Consider the following 17,977-nt stretch of genomic DNA (forward strand, 5'->3'; position numbering starts at 1 on the left):
GTGGGGGGCGTCGTTGGGTTCGACGGGGGAAACTCCGATGCTAAAGTCAGTAGAGAATATGGAGAATAAACTGAAGGGACAAAGCTTAGAGAATATAGAAAAGTGTGAGTGTGTACCTTGATAGCCTAGGATAGTAGGCTATATATAGTTGAGAAGTTCGTAACCTCCAGGTACCTAGAAAGTATCCATTAATGCTTATTTAATGGCGGTTACAAGTTACTCTTAACCTGGCGGGTAAGACAATTAATGATTCATTTAATGATCTTTTATGGCCGAGTCGGCGGCCAGCCGTTACTGAGGCGAATGGAGAGATTCGCCTTAGAGATCCGCCAGCGGATCTCCTAGAGCTAATCCGTGGAGATCCGTCAGCCAGCTTTCTTTTAGGAGATTGCTACGTGGCATACTTAAAGGCGAATATCTCTTTTGGTCCTCATGATAATATCTCGATGTTATCAGAAAGTCTCGTTTTCGAGAACTTTTTAACACCAGGAATGAGAAACACCAGGTAACTCTCATTCTTCCGTTGCTCCGAGTGCCATCCTCTTGCCAGTAATCGAGGTTGGAGCGGGAGGTATATTTCGCAATTATCGTGGCTTTCACAAAGGTTGTTTTGCATTTTCTACACCTCCTTCTTTTGCTTATATGGCTGAATTGAGAGCCGCTATTTTCGCGATTGAAGGAGAAAAATTGGCATCAGCTTTGGGTTGAGTCAGATTCCATGTACGTAGTTAATCTGTTTAGACATCGTTCCATGTATGTTCCTTGGAGTATTCAACAAGAGTGGTTGCATTGTCTCAGCATTTGCTCTAGGATGAACGTTCTTTTTACTCCCATCTTTAGTGAAAGAAATAGAGTTGCTGATGCATTGACAAAGTTTGGAGTCTCTTCGTCAGTAATTAATTGGTGGCCTTCAGCTCCTGCTTTTTGCCACAGGTTTATCAATGATGACATTTGTAATATTTCTCACTTGCGTTTTTCTTAACCTTTCCTAAACCTTTCTCATTCCCTCTTCTTCTTGTTTGTTCTCCTTCCTCTTCTCTTGTTCAAATACTCACATTTTCTTTTATTAATATATTGCGGGTTTGACAGTTCTTGGGACATGGGTGTTCACCCCGTCCAAGTTCTGTCTCGTCTCAATTTCTATAAAAAAATATATAAAAAAATTTATTTTTATATTTAATTGAGATTCGGTCGATTTCGGTTAACCGCGATTATTGAAATAAAGAAACCGTAACCGTATCCATTAACTATTATTTTTAAAATTAAAAATTATATATTAATCCATCAATTTCGGTTAACTTTATTTTTGATTTGATTTTTCGGTTTTCCGAATTTTTGTGTACACCAAAGCGTCCTCAAAATGTTATTTTGTTTGTGAATACATAAATGCCCTTTTAGGTAGGCATGACGATATTGTGTTGTTTGATTGATGGGACTTTTGCATGCTTCAATCATACATGTATGCATGTGCATGTCATCATCTCCTTTTATCAATTTCTTCTGTATTTTCAAATCTTACCTATGATAATTTTGTAAATATTTATAGCTTTGGAGCATTTAATGCGGGTAAATTACATATACTACCCATATACGCATTTCTTGTTAATCTTTGTTCTATTTCACACAATTTCGTATATATACCATCTTCAATTTTATATATAAAAGTATACAATCTTTTGATAACCTCTCATTAAGTATACAACCGGTAATTATAACCGATCGACGTGAAGTCAACACGTCATATCAGCAATTTGACTTCCATCAAAGTTAAAATTGATGATGTGATGCCTTGACTTTGCATTAACCGGTCAACTTTTGACTTTTATGGAGGTCAAATTGCTGATGTGGTGCGTTGACTTTGTGTTGACCAGTCAGAATTACCTGTACATTTTAGTGTGAGGTTACCAAAAGATTGTACATTTTCATGTCCAAAATTAAAGGTGTATATCAAAATGTAAAATATGACAAAGGTGGTATACAATTTACCCCATTTAATGTCATCCCTATATATTAGAGATAATAAGAAAAGTTATTTGTTAAATTTTGACATAATATCTATTTAGATCTCCGAACTAAAACTTCAAAGTTAATTATAACCTTAAACTATTAAAATTATCAATAAGGTCTCTGAATTAAGTAAAAATCATCAATTGAGTTCTCATTTTAGGCAAAAATTATTAATTCAATCCTCATCGAAAATCATTCAGTTGAACAATTTCAGAATCTCTACCCTAAATCCATTTGAGCCAACGCAAATATCATTATAATCCATGTCAAATAGTCACAGTTTATGATTTTAGGATAGTATAAGTACTCAATTGATGAATTTTACTTAGTTCAGTAACTTAATGGATAATTTTAAAAGTTTAGGATTCTAATTGAATTTAAAATTTTAATTTATGGATCAAAATGAATGTTATGCCTTAAATAGTGACTTTCAAATCAAGTCATCCATGATTTTAAATTTTACATTTCATTTCTTAAGAAAATTTAAACAAGTGCAAAATGAATATGCACCATTCATATTTCAAAATTAGGAGATATTTAGTTACTTACTTTTTACTTTCTTGCATTTTCACTTTAAAAGGTGAGATTTAAAGTGTTTGGTTAAACATCTTTGTCATTTACAGTTGAAAAATAACTTTTTATAAAATCAAGAAATCTCTACTTTTTAAAAAAGTAGCATTTTCCAAAGGCAAACAACAAACAGGAGCAGAAATCAGTAAACAACAAGTAGTCAAACGGGTCCACATGTAAATGCTGATAAGATTGAGAGAAGAAAACACAATTGATGTATGTTCAATTGTTAAATTTTACGTTGCCTATACTATACTTTATACAAGTAATAACTATAACATTTTTACCCTATTTTGATACAATTTGACTAATAATAGCTTGGTTAAAATATCTGAAAGTTGTCGGGTTTAACTTGTATCAATCCAATAACACAAGTTTAGAAATTTAAATACATAAAAAGTGACGGTCCATCTCAATGTGCTTTGTGCGTTCATGAACTAAATATACTTAACATTAGATTGACAAGTTTTCAAACTTTAGGTGGTTAGAGAATGTAACATGGATGGAACGGTCCATTTGTATGTATGTTGAGTTTATGAGTTATTTGGGTCGGTCTAATATGGGCCCTGTAGATATATAAGTGTTGTTGATTGTTTGATAAAATGTAAGTTTGCAGAATGAAAATTTCATTCAAAATTTAAAAAAAAAGGTAAAGTTTAAAAAAAACCCTTTGTATTTTTATGTTTTGTCAAACTCGTATCTATAATTTTTTTTCTAAATGGAAACTGGGTTTTTTTTTTTTATAAAAATGACATTAAAGACTTTAAAATGAAAAATTTCAAGAATTAAGCTTAGAACCAAATTTTTCTAAGCTTAATTGTTTTCTTTTTCTATGAAACCAAATATTTTTTTTTCAAAATTATCATTTTCGGAGCTTTCTCTATCTAAAGATTCACTTTTTCTCTCTTTACCAAACAACACCTAAATAATCTCAAAATTAAAAAGTTTAAGAATTAAAGTTATTTATAATATATACACATTTTAATTTTGAGGTCTTTGTTTTTAGTAAACCGAAAAACCTGTTATATCCTAATAGCAAACATAAACTTACTGTGAAGACACAAGATTCTTTTTGGATTTTATATAAAAAAAAAAATTGTTTTTAAAAGCTTAGACATGAAATGACCCATGAAAAAGAAATTTAAAGATCAAATTTTCTAGCTAGCTATAGGTATCTAATTAGAGACTTATTGATGATCATATGTAGGGTTGTAAATGAACAGAGCCGCTCATGAGCAGCTCGGTGATCGGCTCGATAAAAGCTCGGCTCGATTTATAAACGAGCCGCTCGTGAACATAATTTACTAGCTCGGTTTGTAAACGAATCAAGCTTGAGCAGGCCAAAGCTCGGCTCGAAAGCTCGCGAGCAGGCTCGGTTAGAACATTTATGAACAAATTTTAGTTTTGTAGAAAACTATATAGTTTTCTGTTAGTTCACAAATATCTAAACTTAATATTATTTCATTTGCTATTAGATGAGTTCGTTCACAAACATAATAAATGAGTAATAAACGAACTATTTGTAAGTATCTTGTTTATTTATTCATGAACTTTGCTTGTGAGCTTGTTTATGTACGAGTTATTTGCGAACAAACTTCACAAATATAATTAACAATTTACTTACAAACAATTCATGGTTAGATAATTTTCTTAATGAACCATGTCCAAAAGAGGATTTTGGGCTCGAAACAAGCTCGAAGCTCGGCTCAAGCTCGTTGAGCAAGCCAAAGCTCGGCTCGGGCTCGGCTCGTTAACTTTATAGCAAGCTCGGCTCGGGCTCGAGCTCATTAATTTTATAGCGAGCCGAGCTTGAACAGGTCAAAGCTCGGCTCGGCTCGGCTCGATTACAGCCCTAAACATATGTGCTCAATTTCATCACTATAATAGAAACTCATTTTAGGATTATTTTTTCCCAGATTATTTTATGTGCACTATAATAGAATAAATAAAAATTTATATTAACAATAAAAAATTTATATGAATAGTTTAATAAAAGTAAAAGTAAAACTATAACTATAATTAAGATATTCTAACTTAGTAAAATAAAATTAAAGCTATAATTAAGAAATGCATTATGAGGTGCCTAAACTTTCACTATTTTATGAATAATATCTTCTAATCTAACTATTTTTTATATGACTAATTGAAGTAGTTCCGATTGCTAAATATTATCATTTTTTACAAAATGTGAAGTGCAATCGCAACAAAATTGTTAGTGAAAGACGATTTAATATCGAAAAACCGATCTATAAAATAACATGATCAATTATTTGTGTGCATCAATGTGTCAAAAATAATCATAAACATCAGCCCAAAATACACACGTCAAAAGGCGAATTGTGGAACACAATTGCAATAGATCCGTTAGTGAGGGTTCAACTAAAGCCGAAATAATTGATCAAAGGCCTTCCGCATTGTTTTATGACAACTCGACATGGTCTCAATTATATTCAGAGACACTTAAAGAGTGTCTGGTCAACCTCAAACCAGAATCAATTGTTCGGATTCATCTACGGAATAAATAACTACATTCATCCGAAAAATGAAGAAAATAGATGAAAACCAAAGCAAATGATTTGATTGACAGTACAAAATTCATCTGATAGAAAAATGGTATGTGCAGTTTATGGAGTTTTTAAGGATTATATCTCTAACCAAACATCAAATGTTCTAACTACAGAAGCTTATAACATTTCTACTATCGGCTCAGCAACGGGAATTTCTTCGACTACATCTTTCTTTTCGAGAGCCCCATTGGCATCCCCTTCTGCCACATTGGTGGTATGTTCTGAGCTATTATTGACACGGTTCGATGTTCCTTTTGTTTTTCTGCAGGAGCCGACTGAAGCTGAGAGTTCATGTCCATGAACTCGGATGCTCCTTTGCCTCTTCATACTTATGAATCCGTACTCGAGAGCTTCCAATGCTCGAGTGGTCAAAGGTCGGTTTCGTTTGCTTTGTCTTATTGGATTCGGACTAACATCTGTAGAGGCACTCACCGGATTAGGCTGCTGATCTGCTGGTTCACCATTTTCCAAGTCCAGTGGAACTTGAGGCTGGTTCAGGTCAATACAAGACCGGGTTTCATGTTTCAAATTTTCGCCCTGAGATGTTTCGACACCTAAACAAGGTGTTTCCGACATGCTTCTGCTGCTTTCTTCTAGACCTTCTCCAACTAAGGAAGTAGTACCTGGAGATGTATTACCGCGTCTGTCTGAAGAGTTTAAACTGCAGCAAGATCCTTCTCGCTTTGAGCCCTGGCCGACGGAGAAACTCTTGATGACACGGTTTAAGTCTGTATTAGAACAAGCAGTTAATCTCCTTCGTTTAACAACAGGAACCAAGTTATTTGATTGACCGGATTTTGATCTTCGGCTGAATTGGTGTTTTATAGTCCTTGCTGCTGACTGATTTTTATCGGACACATTGTTCTTATCCTGAAGGCTTTCGACAAATTTGTTGAGGAACTTTCGGTTCAGAGGCTCATCTGATTCACAGGAATCCACTGTGTCCTTATTTTGGTTGGATTTGCAGATATTCTTTTCTTCATTTAACAGCTTTGTTTTGGCATCCGAAACTGGCACGCCAGATGAACCCTTAGACGGGCATTTCCTTTTCCTTGACGGATTTTTCGTTTCAGAAGTAGCTTTGATTCGGGGTGCAAATCTTAGTTCTCTTACTTTCGACGGATTCCCATCATGCATCAAACTGGTATCAACAATGGTGAACTTTGTACGGTTTGAGCTGCAATCATCTGATGCCTTTTTCCGAACACCATCCCATGATTTATTGACAGTAATTCGCTCAACTTTGCTTTCTGAGTTATCTAAAAATTTCATTTCGATGCCGCTGGAAAGAGTCGTAAGCAAGGACTTGACTTTGAGCTCATGCGGTAAGTATCTCATTTCTCTCATCTTGCATAGTTTTCCTCCGACAAAACTAGAATCGACGACAGTGAACCTCACAACCTTCATATTTGAAACCCGTGGTTTGAGGTAACGATGCGGTTGTCGAATTGATGGATCACCCTGGCCTGATGGTACTTCTGCAGCAGAATTCTCCTCTTCATTGGCTCCAGCTTCTTCATCCTCAAGCTCAATGAGTTTCGGTTCGGATGCTACTTTGTTCAAAACATCACTAACAGAATCAAAATACTGCTTACCCTTCGAAAGTCTCGTTTTCGAGAACTTTTTAACACCAGGAATGAGAAACACCAGGTAACTCTCATTCTTCGGTTGCTCCGAGTGCCATCCTCTTGCCAGCAATCGAGGCCAAACGGAATCCCAGAATATATCATTACAACGAGCTTTGCTCAAACGGAAATCGCCAGTCAACAGCTTGATTATGTCACTATAAGTCAGAGAGGAGCAAGTTTTCCCACTCGGGCAAACAGTGAAGAGTGGATTAGTTTTTCCGGGTACCATAGAAAGACTTGTCAAATCTGTCTTCCCCGTACCAATCCCCATAGCATCTACAAGAGCTTGAATGCCAGCTATGGTCTTTAACTCGCATACATAAGCTTCTAGAGAAAATTTTCCCTCCAAAAATGCTTTCGAGACCTGATGAAAGATCACAAGTAAAACGAGGTGAGACATCAATTTTCGGTAAAAACTTTAGTCTAAAATATGCATCAAGAAACAAGCATTTGACAGTACGGGAATCAAACGATATCTTATGTAGCATTGAACTTTAACTCACCTCTAGAAGGGTATTTTGAGAATGCTCCGGCACACGGGGATGCAAACGAGAGACTAGTTCCTCTTGCCTCCACCCTGTAAAAAGTTTGCGTCCATAGGCGCATTTCTTACGCCTTTTCTTCCGGCAACCTAACCACCTGCGGTATGCATTAGATTTGTAAAATTCTCCATAGTAGAAAGACAGTATATCCCCCATCTCTTTCTTGCCCAAAAACCTCTTTATCTGCGCGAAATTTTTCCTAAAGATATATAAACCGAGAATAAAGGCATCAACTTCAGCATCACTCCACGCATGACCTAATGAAGCAGGAACCAGATAATTCTGTTCGTCTTTCAGTTCCGCCTTGGTTCCAGTAGATTCTTGTCTACTGTCCATTACAAGGTTCTCCACCTCTGCATTTTGTTGCAAGTCCTTTTTCTTCACTGTATCTTTCTTTCTACTCGTTCTCGATTTCGTCGACCTATTTGCATTGGGAGGATTCTCAAGATTCCTCCTTCTGCAACCTTCATCCGCTTTCGCATTTCTTTTGTTATGAATCCAAGCAACTGGCATTGGTAAACCCACAAAGAAATCATAACCATCAAATATGCCTTCTGAATCACAACGGGTTAGTGAAACCCGAAATCTTTCAGTTTCTGATATCATGGGAGGAATTTCTGCTTGATATTCATCACCAACTCGGGGATATATCTGCGGGTCTCCTGATATGCCACTTATCTCATTAGAGCTTGGAAGAATCAACTGCTCAAAAGAAGGTCCTTCAGTAGAATTATCATCACTATTCACTGGATCCATCTGAAAAAATAGTCGAAAAATGAGTCCCATCAGCGATAAACTCTTAATGCAAGCTAGAACGAACATTATATAAATAATGGCGCCTACTATATTCATTCAATTTATTCTTTTCCGCTCAGAACACAAATCTGCAATTCATAACCAATAACCAAACAAAATAGGCTGCACAAGTCTAAACTCTAATCCATTACATTGCTCTTGTTGAAAGCAAAAAGCTGGTTCGTTTCTAAAGCATTAGTCGAGTGATTTGATGTTTCAAAAGACTGCATCAATAGATTGACAAGTATTCATTAAAAGAAGGCGGTTGAGTTAGTTTGAACTACTCAATGCGTTGTAAAATGAAGCCGGTACTAATGAGGCTCCTGAATTAGAACTGCTACTATTATATGATTCAAGTAATAGTATGAAACCGTAAATAAATTGGAATGAAACCCCACATTTGTTGAGCTCCGAATAACTTTTGTGTTCTAAACATGACTCGAAACGAAAGAGGGATGAAATCATAAAATTCTAGAGGCACCGCACCATTGGGGCATATACAAGAAAAGGCCAAGATAATGATTTAAATCGAAAGAGTGTATACTTGCATCTGCATTTATGTAAATGAAGAAATAAGCCCCTAACCGATCCAAATTTCTTTGAACCGGAAGAAGCCAACAAAGAATCATATTCATAATCATTATTTTCAATATTTTACACAGAAAACCAAAAGAAAATCATTGTTGCTATTGCCACATTTTGCATTTGAATTAGGGCACTTCTGATAAATCAAATGACAAATCTTATGTAAATAGATCAGTATTTACAGAGATCAAGGATTTTTAATCAACCATGAAGTCCAAAATTAGGGCACATTATCATTAGAATCACAACCCAAATTGTTCAAATGCAGCACAAGAATCCTATTATTTTCCGAAAAACGAGAAATCAATACGCTAAAATCTACTGCAAAACAGTATCCAAAACAGGCATTTACAACCTAAATTGTTCGAATGAAGCACATCGAACCTATAATTCTCCGAAAAAACTCGGAATCAATCTCCTCTCACAAGACCAGTATCCTAAATCTAATGGCAAACAGTATCCAAATTAGGTATTTACAGACTTGATCATCCAACAAAACCCATTTACCAGATAAAGGGGAAACTCTAACAGCAAAGAAATTCGAGAACCCGAACCCATAAAATCAACTCTGAAGTTCCTTTTACATAACAGATTGAACATCAAAAGCTAAATTAGACAATCCAAAACAAAAAGAACGAGCAATGGGAAAGATCCAATTAAACCAAACAAGCAATGTACCAATATAACAACTGCGCACAACCAAACACAACTTGTAAATCATCTAAACCCCAAGCATTGATAAAATCAAAAGTTCAAACAACGAAATCAATGATCCCAAATCATATACAGAACATGAACAGAAGATAAAGATAACACAATGATTAAACTGAATAGGAATTAAGAGTTTGATGATTTATCTAACCTCCATTAACGGAATACCCTGGAATATCAAACCCCAAACCTGTAAAACAAACGGGGTTTTAACATTATACTAAAATCTACATAATCCATCATCAAGCTATAAAGCAAAACACATAAGAACAATAATGAAAAAGAGGATTTATTAGAATCCATGAATAAAGATGGAAAAAGGAGGTAACTTTCTTACCTTGTTCAGACCAGTTGTGTTTGGGAAGGAGAATTGAAGGGGTAATAGAGCAGAATAAGAGCAAAGAAGTTGTTTTTTTAGAGTATGGGGAGGAAGACGGTCGATATGAGAAGAGGAGAAAAATGTTGCTAGTGTTTTTCACAAATTTCTACTAGTATTTATGTAGGAGATGGAAGGAAGGGGAAAGAAAGAAAGAAACGTATGGAATAATGGATTTACACTTGTGAAAACATTTTATAGAGATGATGCTTCAATTTTAGATTGTAATTTTGAATAATATAAATGATGTTAGGATATTGGGTTGACCGGTAAGGGTCGGTCGGTAGTCGTTTAAGTTAGATAACGCGTTTAAGTTACTTGACTCGAGGGTTTTAATTACTAAAGTCAAATTCAAACTAATAAGGGTTTTTTGAGTCGTTTATGTTAGACAACGCGTTTAAGTTAGTTGACTCGAGGGTTTTAACTATTAAAGTCAATTTTAATTTGATCTTTTATTTATTGGAATGTGAAAGGTTTTTAATTGTGGGGTATAGCGATATTTATAAATTGAATGACATTTAAGGTTTTGGGTCCGTTTGGGGTTATTATGGTCAACTATAATTTAACTTGCCTAATAAGATGCAAAAGTTGATTTTTTTTTTAAATTACAAATTGAATGACATTTAAGGTTTTGGATTCGTTTGGGATTATTGTAGTCAATAATTCAACTTTTTTTTTTTTAATAATAAGTGGTAAAAGTTGATTTTCTTAAAAATTACGAATGACATTTATGAATTTAGTTCGGTTTGAGTATGGGATTGGTGTGGTCAATAATTCAACTTTTCTAATAAACATTAAAAGTTACTTTCTTAAAAATTACAAATTGAATAGCATTTAAGGTTTTAGGTCGGTTTGAGATTTTGTTGGTCAACAATTCAGCTTTTCTAATAAGCGGTGTAAGAGCATCCAACCATTGTGATTTTTGTGAGGTTAGTAACAAGCGTAAGTAACATCCTATTAGAATGGATTAATTTTTTAAAATTTTATGGAGTCAAAAAATAATATTAATTAATAAAAGGGATTGGAATTGTAATTATATAGAACTGAATAGCATTATTGTACAAAAAAAATAGTCAAAAGTTTAAGGTCACGCCTGGTGTGCTAGGCGCCAGATCTGGCGCGTGTAGGCTACCCGCCAGAACTGGCGCCCCTGGCCCCTGCGTGGCCTACAAACTGATTTTTTTTTAATTTTAAGAAGTTTATTACTGTATGTTACCAATTTTTATAACAATGAAGTAAGTACATTTCTAATAGTTAGTTGTAACTTAAAGTACATTTCTAATAGTTAGTTGTAACTTATTTCATTTTGTAACAACTAAATTTATACCATTAGAGATGGTCTAACGGGTTGTTTTTTTAAAAATTACAATTAGAATGACATCAAGGTTTCTATACAAATATTAAGAAACTTATGATTTAACCTAAAAAGTAGTTAAAATTACCATATTATCCTATTGTATTTAATACTTAAAATCTTATATAACTTTCTTTCCTTTATCATATGATGATAAATTTAAAAAAACGCATTTAATACTCATTTAGAAGTATAAAAAGTTAAATATTTTGAAATAAAAAAAATTCTTTACACACAATTATAATGAAACAAACGGAATAACAAATATTCCTTTTATCATTTAATACTCATTAAGTTACTTGATTTTTTTCGGAGTATTAACCACTTAAATCAACTTTAATTATTTGACCATGTATTTGCTGGAATGAGATGGATTTTAAATCGTGGGGATATAGATATACTTATAACTATTTATGCCGTACACAAAATTTGAATTGAGATTTTGAGTTAATTTGACATTATTGTAGTTAATAATTCAACTTTCCTAATAAGCTTTAAAAAATTGTTTTCTTAAAAATTACAAATTGAAATTAAGAAACCTATGATTTAGTCTAAAAGTAGTTAAAAATTACCATATTATTCTATTATAATTAATAAACCATGTTAGAATATTGGGTTGACCGGTAAGGGCCTCTTTGTAGTCGTTTAAGTTAGATAACGCGTTTAAGTTACTTGATTCGAGAGTTTTAACTACTAAAATCAATCTTAATTAAGGATTTTAAATCGTGGGTATAGATACTTATAAATTGAATGACATTTAAGGTTTTGAGTCCGTTTGGAATTGTTGTGGTCAACAATAATTTAACTTTCCTGTAAAAGTTACTTTCTTCTAAAATTACAAATTGAATGACATTTAAGGTTTTAGGTCGGTTTGGGATTGTTGTGGTCAATAATTCAACTTTTCTAATAAGCGGTAAAAGTTGCTTTTTAAAAATTACAAATTAAATGACATTAAGGTTTTGAGTCGGTTTGGAATTATTGTGGTCAACAATTCAACTTTATTTTCTTAAAAATTACAATTGGAATGACATCAAGGTTTCTACACAAATATTAAGAAACTTATGATTTAACCTAAAAAGTAGTTACAAATTACCATATTATCATATTGGAATTAATATTTGAAATTTTCTATAACTTTCTTTCCTTTTATCATATGAGGATAAAGTTGAAAAAACGCATTTAATACTCATTTAGAAGTGTAAAACGTCCAAATTTTTGAAATAAAAAATTTTCCTTACACACAAATATAATGAAACAGACGGAATAACAAATATTCTTTTTATCATTTAGTGCTCGTTAAGTTACTTGATTTGAGAGTTTTAACCACTCAAGTCAATTTTAATTATTTGACTGTGTATTTACTGGAATTGGGATGGATTTTAAATTGTGGGATATAGCTATACTTATAACTATTTAAGTCGTATACAAAATTTGAATTGAGATTTTGGGTTAGTTTGACATTATTGTAGTCAATAATTCAACTTTCCTAATAAGCTTTAAAAATTGTTTTCTTAAAAATTACAATTGAATGACATTTAAGGTTTTTACGCAAATGTTAAGGAACCTATGATTTAGTCTAAAAATAGTTAAAAATTACCATATTATCCTATTATAATTAATACTTAAAATTTTCTATAACTTTTTTTCATTTTATTATATAAGGAAAAAAAGTTATAAAAAACATATTTAATGTTCATTGAGAAGTTTAAAACGTCAAATAATTTAAAACAAAATACGATAATTATAATGAAACAAACTGAGTAACAAATATTTCTTTTTATAATTTAACCACTAAAGTCAACCTTAATTATTTAACCATCTATTTATTGGAATGAGATGAACTTTAAATATATAGCTATACTTATAACTATTTAGGCTTAAAGCACTTTTTGGCCCTTGACCTATCCAAAATTTATGCATTTGGCCCATGATCTATTATTTGGTGATATTTGACCCCTAACTATCAAATTAGATAAAATCTAACCCATATTGAATGAAAAATTAACTGTGTTGGAAAATTAACAGTAGTAACCAATACAAAAATGACACATGACAGATAAATAAAATTAATTTTCACTTTATCGGAACATTAGAAAAAGTTTTTAGGATTTTTTTAGAGTATTGCTATATACCGCTCCCAAATTCCAGTTCACCGCACCCTTCTGACCATATTGCCCTTTTCATTTTTTTTCCTAAAACTTTAAAAATTCTCTCTACTTTTCTCTCCCGAGCACAAATCCCGGATTTTACAAAAATGGATCAAAGCATTCCCGAAGATAATGAGTTCGAACACGAGGTAATATTACGATTATTAAAAACGTTATTTAGGTATTTACGAATTTTTTTTTTGGTTTTTGCCTGGGCGGGTGGCGCATACCACCCGTTCCCTAGGCCGAACGGATGAATTACCCGTTCGGCCTACGGAATGGGTGGTATGCGCCACCCGCTCCACCCATGGAACGGGTGGTACGCGCTGCCCGTTCCACCTATGGTGAAACGGACAGCCTGCCCGTTCAGGCAAAATTGGGCAGAAATTGCCCCGAACTATTTTTGCACGGGAGAAATAGCCCCGAAGTATTTTTTTTTTTAATTTTAATGTCAATTTTTTATATATTCAGGTACCGATAGAAGATTGGAACCCCGATAACATTGATTATAGTTCGCGTTTCATAACGGATACCGTTTTCCCCTCAAGTCAGGATGCTATTGATTGGGCAAAAAAGATAGCTATTCAGAATGGGTTTGAGATTGTAATATCTTCGCACAAACATGGGGGAAAACAGAAGCTGTTGCAATGTTCACGGGGTGAACGATATAGAGGTGTTGTGAAAATTGATGAAGATCCTGCAATTAGGAAAAGTAAAACTAAAGCGTGCCGCTGTAAATTTTAGATTAAAGCCTATCAACATGCAGACCTTTCTGGATAGGGGATACAGGCTAAGGCTGGGTTAACTAGAATGCATAACCATACAATGCGTATGTATCCAGAGGGAAGTCGGCAAATGAGCGGACTCAGTATCGCATCTAAACAAATTGTGCGTGATATGACTTCAGCTCAAGCAAAGCCTTGTGCTATTTTAACAGCAGTTAAAGAAAAACACCCAGAGGACAACTCAGTAATTAAACACATATATAATTACAGGGACAAAATGAGGAGGGACGGGTTTGAAGGTAGAGACCTGGCTAGTCAATTCTACCATATTGCTGTGGAGAACAAATATGTCAATTACACACAGGTTGATTCAGGTGTGATAACGCATGTGTTCATGGCACATCCAGAGTCAGTTGATATGCTTAGGACTTACCACTAGTACATCAGCATTGATTCAACGTACAAAACAAACAAGTACAAAATGCCGTTTGTTGAGATTGTGGGGATGATGCCATGCAATAATAACTTCAAGATAGCGTATGCTATTGTTAAAGACGAGACCGAAGGGAGCTATCGTTGGATTTTGCAAAGGCTAAAGATTTTGATTGGGGATGATCTTAACCCGACCGTTGTTGTTAGTGACAGGGAGCTTGGGTTATTAAAGCCGATCCAAGAAGTTTTTCCACAAGCAACGCACTTGCTATACAATTGGCATATAAATAAGGATGTGGAAGATCGGATGTATAGAATTTTGGGAGATAAAGGCCTTGCCTCTAAATTCAAGAATGGCAGATGGAGAACAATATTACAATCATTAACCATTGAGGAGTACGAGACCAATCTTATGATGATGAAGGATAAGATGAGCAGGTACAAAAATATTATCTCATATGTTGAGGAAACGTGGTTGGTGCATAAGGAGAAGTTTGTTGTTGCTTGGACAAAGGAGTTCCTACATTTTGGCAACACAACTACTTGTCGAGTGGAGAGCGAACATGCTAGTCTAAAGCAATGGCTCAATACGGCAACTGGCTCCCTTGACACGGTATGGCAGAAGGTTCACAAGCAGATTGAATCACAAGCAACCAATATAAGGTATTTGCAATTTCTGCTACTGTAATTTAGGAATTTGCATTTATGGTTGTATCATTTCACTAACTAATAATAATTTTGTCTTCGTATCAGGTACATGCTCGAGCAGTCCCGACTTCGTCAAGCAGTCACTTTCGCCGGACGCCCATTAAGCCAACTTGTATTCAAAGTCTCTCACTACTGTCTGCAGTTGCTGAATGAAGAGTTAGAGCGCATGAAAGGGTTGAGCCATGAAGTGTACGTGCGTTGCGGTTGTGTATTCAGAACATCGCATCAGATACCATGTGCATGCGAGCTGAAACGAGCTTGTGATCTGGAACAAATGATCAGTACTGAGAGTGTTCACGTGTTTTGGAGAACACTTTTAATCAATCATGGTCACACTGATGAAAATGACGGGCGTAATGATCCGAACGAGGATCAGCGATATTTTCAGTCCTTAGTGGACCAGTTCTCTAAAGGTGATCCATCCTTAATGCGTAATATTTCAATGTTTATCCATGATGAACTACACCCTGATCAAGCTCAGTACACCGAACCCGATGTCAAAATTCATGTGCGAGGGCGACCTAAGGTGAGCAAATCCACAAAACGTATGCGGAGTTCTTAGGAATACAATGAAACTCGTTGTGGACGGGCTCGTTCTACTAGTTCATCTAGAAGTCGTGGTAGAAGTGGCAGAATTAGCTCGTCATCCTCGATACATAATGGTGCCTCATCAGGTAATGTTTATCTGATAAACCTAACTTTTTTTATAAATGTTTTGCAATATAGAGTTCATTTACACTAATATACATGAATGCATATGGAAAAACGTATTATGGTTCTGACTTCGTACATTCCGATAAAATAGTTGGCATAATTAAACCATATGTCGAATCATACTACGACGTTGTAGGTGATGGAAATTATGGTTTCCGTACGGTAGCAACTTACATTTTTGGTAGCGAAGAAGCGTGGCAGACAGTTAGGCATCACATTCGAAATGAAGTAATTGCTAACCGTTGTCTGTATCAAAGAGTGTTTGTTGATACTGTTGATGCAGCTATTCGTAGGGTAAGTTGGGACGGTGCAGGTTGTACGCCGGATTATTGGATGCTCGTTTGGGATGACTTGTGGCCGGTTGCTACAATGTACAATGCTGCTGTCATGTTATTTGGCTTCTCGGGTGGGGACACATTAGTGTTGTGTGGTACTATCTTACCATTGTATACCGCATCCACTGCTACAAGACCAGCACGTGAGATTTGTATAGCTCATTTAGGGAATCACTACCATCACTACATACGTTTAAATTTATCGCCTAACTTTCCGGTGCCCCCTATAATACACTGGTGGTTTCTGCACCGAGGTCAAAGCGTTGTAGGATGGGAGCGCTTCTATCAGGATAGGGTGGCACAGTGGACCAGATTGGCCAAACTTAGGGGATATTAGTATTTGATATTGTATGGTTCTGTAATGTTACAGGTGAATTGTGATGAATTCTATGTGGTTCTGTATGGTTCTGTAATGTTACAGGTCAATTATGATGAATTCTATGTGGTTCTGTAATGTTACAGGTGAATTGTGATGAATTCTGTGTGGTTCTATAATGTTACAGGTCAATTGTGATGAATTCTGTGTGGTTTTGTAATGTTACAGGTGAATTGTGATGAATTATGTGTGGTTCTGTAATGTATTTTTTCAATTGTGATGAATTCTGTGTGGTTCTGTAATGTTACAGGTCAATTGTGATGAATTCTGTGTGGTTCTGTAATGTTACAGGTGAATTGTGATGAATTCTGTGTGGTTCTGTAATGTATTTTTTCAATTGTGATGAATTCTGTGTGGTTCTGTAATGTTACAGGTGAATTGTGATGAATTCTGTGTGGTTCTGTAATGTATTTTTTCAATTGTGATGAATTCTGTGGGTTTTGTAATGTTACAGGTGAATTGTGATGAATTTTGTGTGGTTCTGTAATGTTACAGGTGAATTGTGATGAATTCTGTGTGGTTCTGTAATGTATTTTTTCAATTGTGATGAATTCTGTGTGGTTCTGTAATGTTACAGGTCAATTGTGACGAATTTTGTGTGGTTTTGTAATGTTACAGGTCAATTGTGATGAATTCTGTGTGGCTCTATAATGTTACAGGTGAATTGTGATGAATTCTGTGTGGTTCTGTAGTGTTGCATGTGAATTCTAAAGAATTTTGTCAGGTTGTAATCCAAGGAATATATTCGAACATGATATATTCCAATGGCTATATTCAAACGGATATATTCCAACGGCTATATTTTCCATCTATAAAATTAAACAATTTTTCTACTTCAGTTATCCACATTTACTCTTTAAATTCATTTCAACGAAAACTCTCAACTATCAATGGCTTCATCTGATTTTACCAATGTGTTCCCTAATTTTCTTCCCGAGAAAAGCATAGTGTCAACTTTGAGTAAGTCTGATTGCACGGCGAAGATGCTTGATTACCAATACTATGCAATCCGTGTATATGGAGAGACATTTGTGAGTCCAGCAATGTTCCATCCTGAAACTCCATTTATGTTTTGCTTCAAGCTTCCGTCTGCTGGTGAGTTTCCAATATACTCACTACACATGCTATGGTTCTTATGTTATATGCATTACATGCCTTTTGAATTCGCTCTAGAGGAATGGTTGAACAGTTTGAATGAAGGAAATATTCCTAGTCATATTCAAATATTTCTGAAGTGGTTTATGCCTATTGATGACTGGAAAGCTATGTTCGCCAGACTATTGCGTGATAATCAGAGGGGAATTATCCCTAGAAAAAATTTCAACTCCATCATCTTTTTAAGATGGACAGAGTCTGAAATTTCTCATGAGGTTCATCGAACTTATCCTTACTCGATCGTGCAAAA

The 17,977-nt window shown here is 34.8% G+C and overlaps 1 protein-coding gene across 1 annotated transcript; it reads right to left on the minus strand.

The window, feature by feature from the left end:
- Positions 1-5,133: 5,133 nt before the first annotated feature.
- Positions 5,134-9,946, minus strand: LOC136206430 (uncharacterized). The gene is made up of 4 exons (XM_065997483.1): positions 9,743-9,946; positions 9,557-9,595; positions 7,276-8,070; positions 5,134-7,136 (listed from the first exon to the last, which is right to left on the minus strand). Exons 2-4 carry the CDS (start codon positions 9,560-9,562, stop codon positions 5,262-5,264), a joined length of 2,676 nt encoding a protein of 891 aa, XP_065853555.1. The 5' UTR covers positions 9,563-9,595; positions 9,743-9,946; the 3' UTR covers positions 5,134-5,261.
- Positions 9,947-17,977: the final 8,031 nt, after the last annotated feature.

The sequence above is a fragment of the Euphorbia lathyris genome, chromosome 9, assembly GCF_963576675.1.
Source record: "Euphorbia lathyris chromosome 9, ddEupLath1.1, whole genome shotgun sequence".
In the NCBI taxonomy this organism is placed as follows: Eukaryota; Viridiplantae; Streptophyta; class Magnoliopsida; order Malpighiales; family Euphorbiaceae; genus Euphorbia; species Euphorbia lathyris.

Coding starts and splice junctions, on each gene's coding strand:
- LOC136206430 (XM_065997483.1), bottom strand. Junction 7,137..7,275: donor CTCAAAATACCCTTCTAGAG/GTGAGTTAAAGT, acceptor ATCTTTCATCAG/GTCTCGAAAGCATTTTTGGA.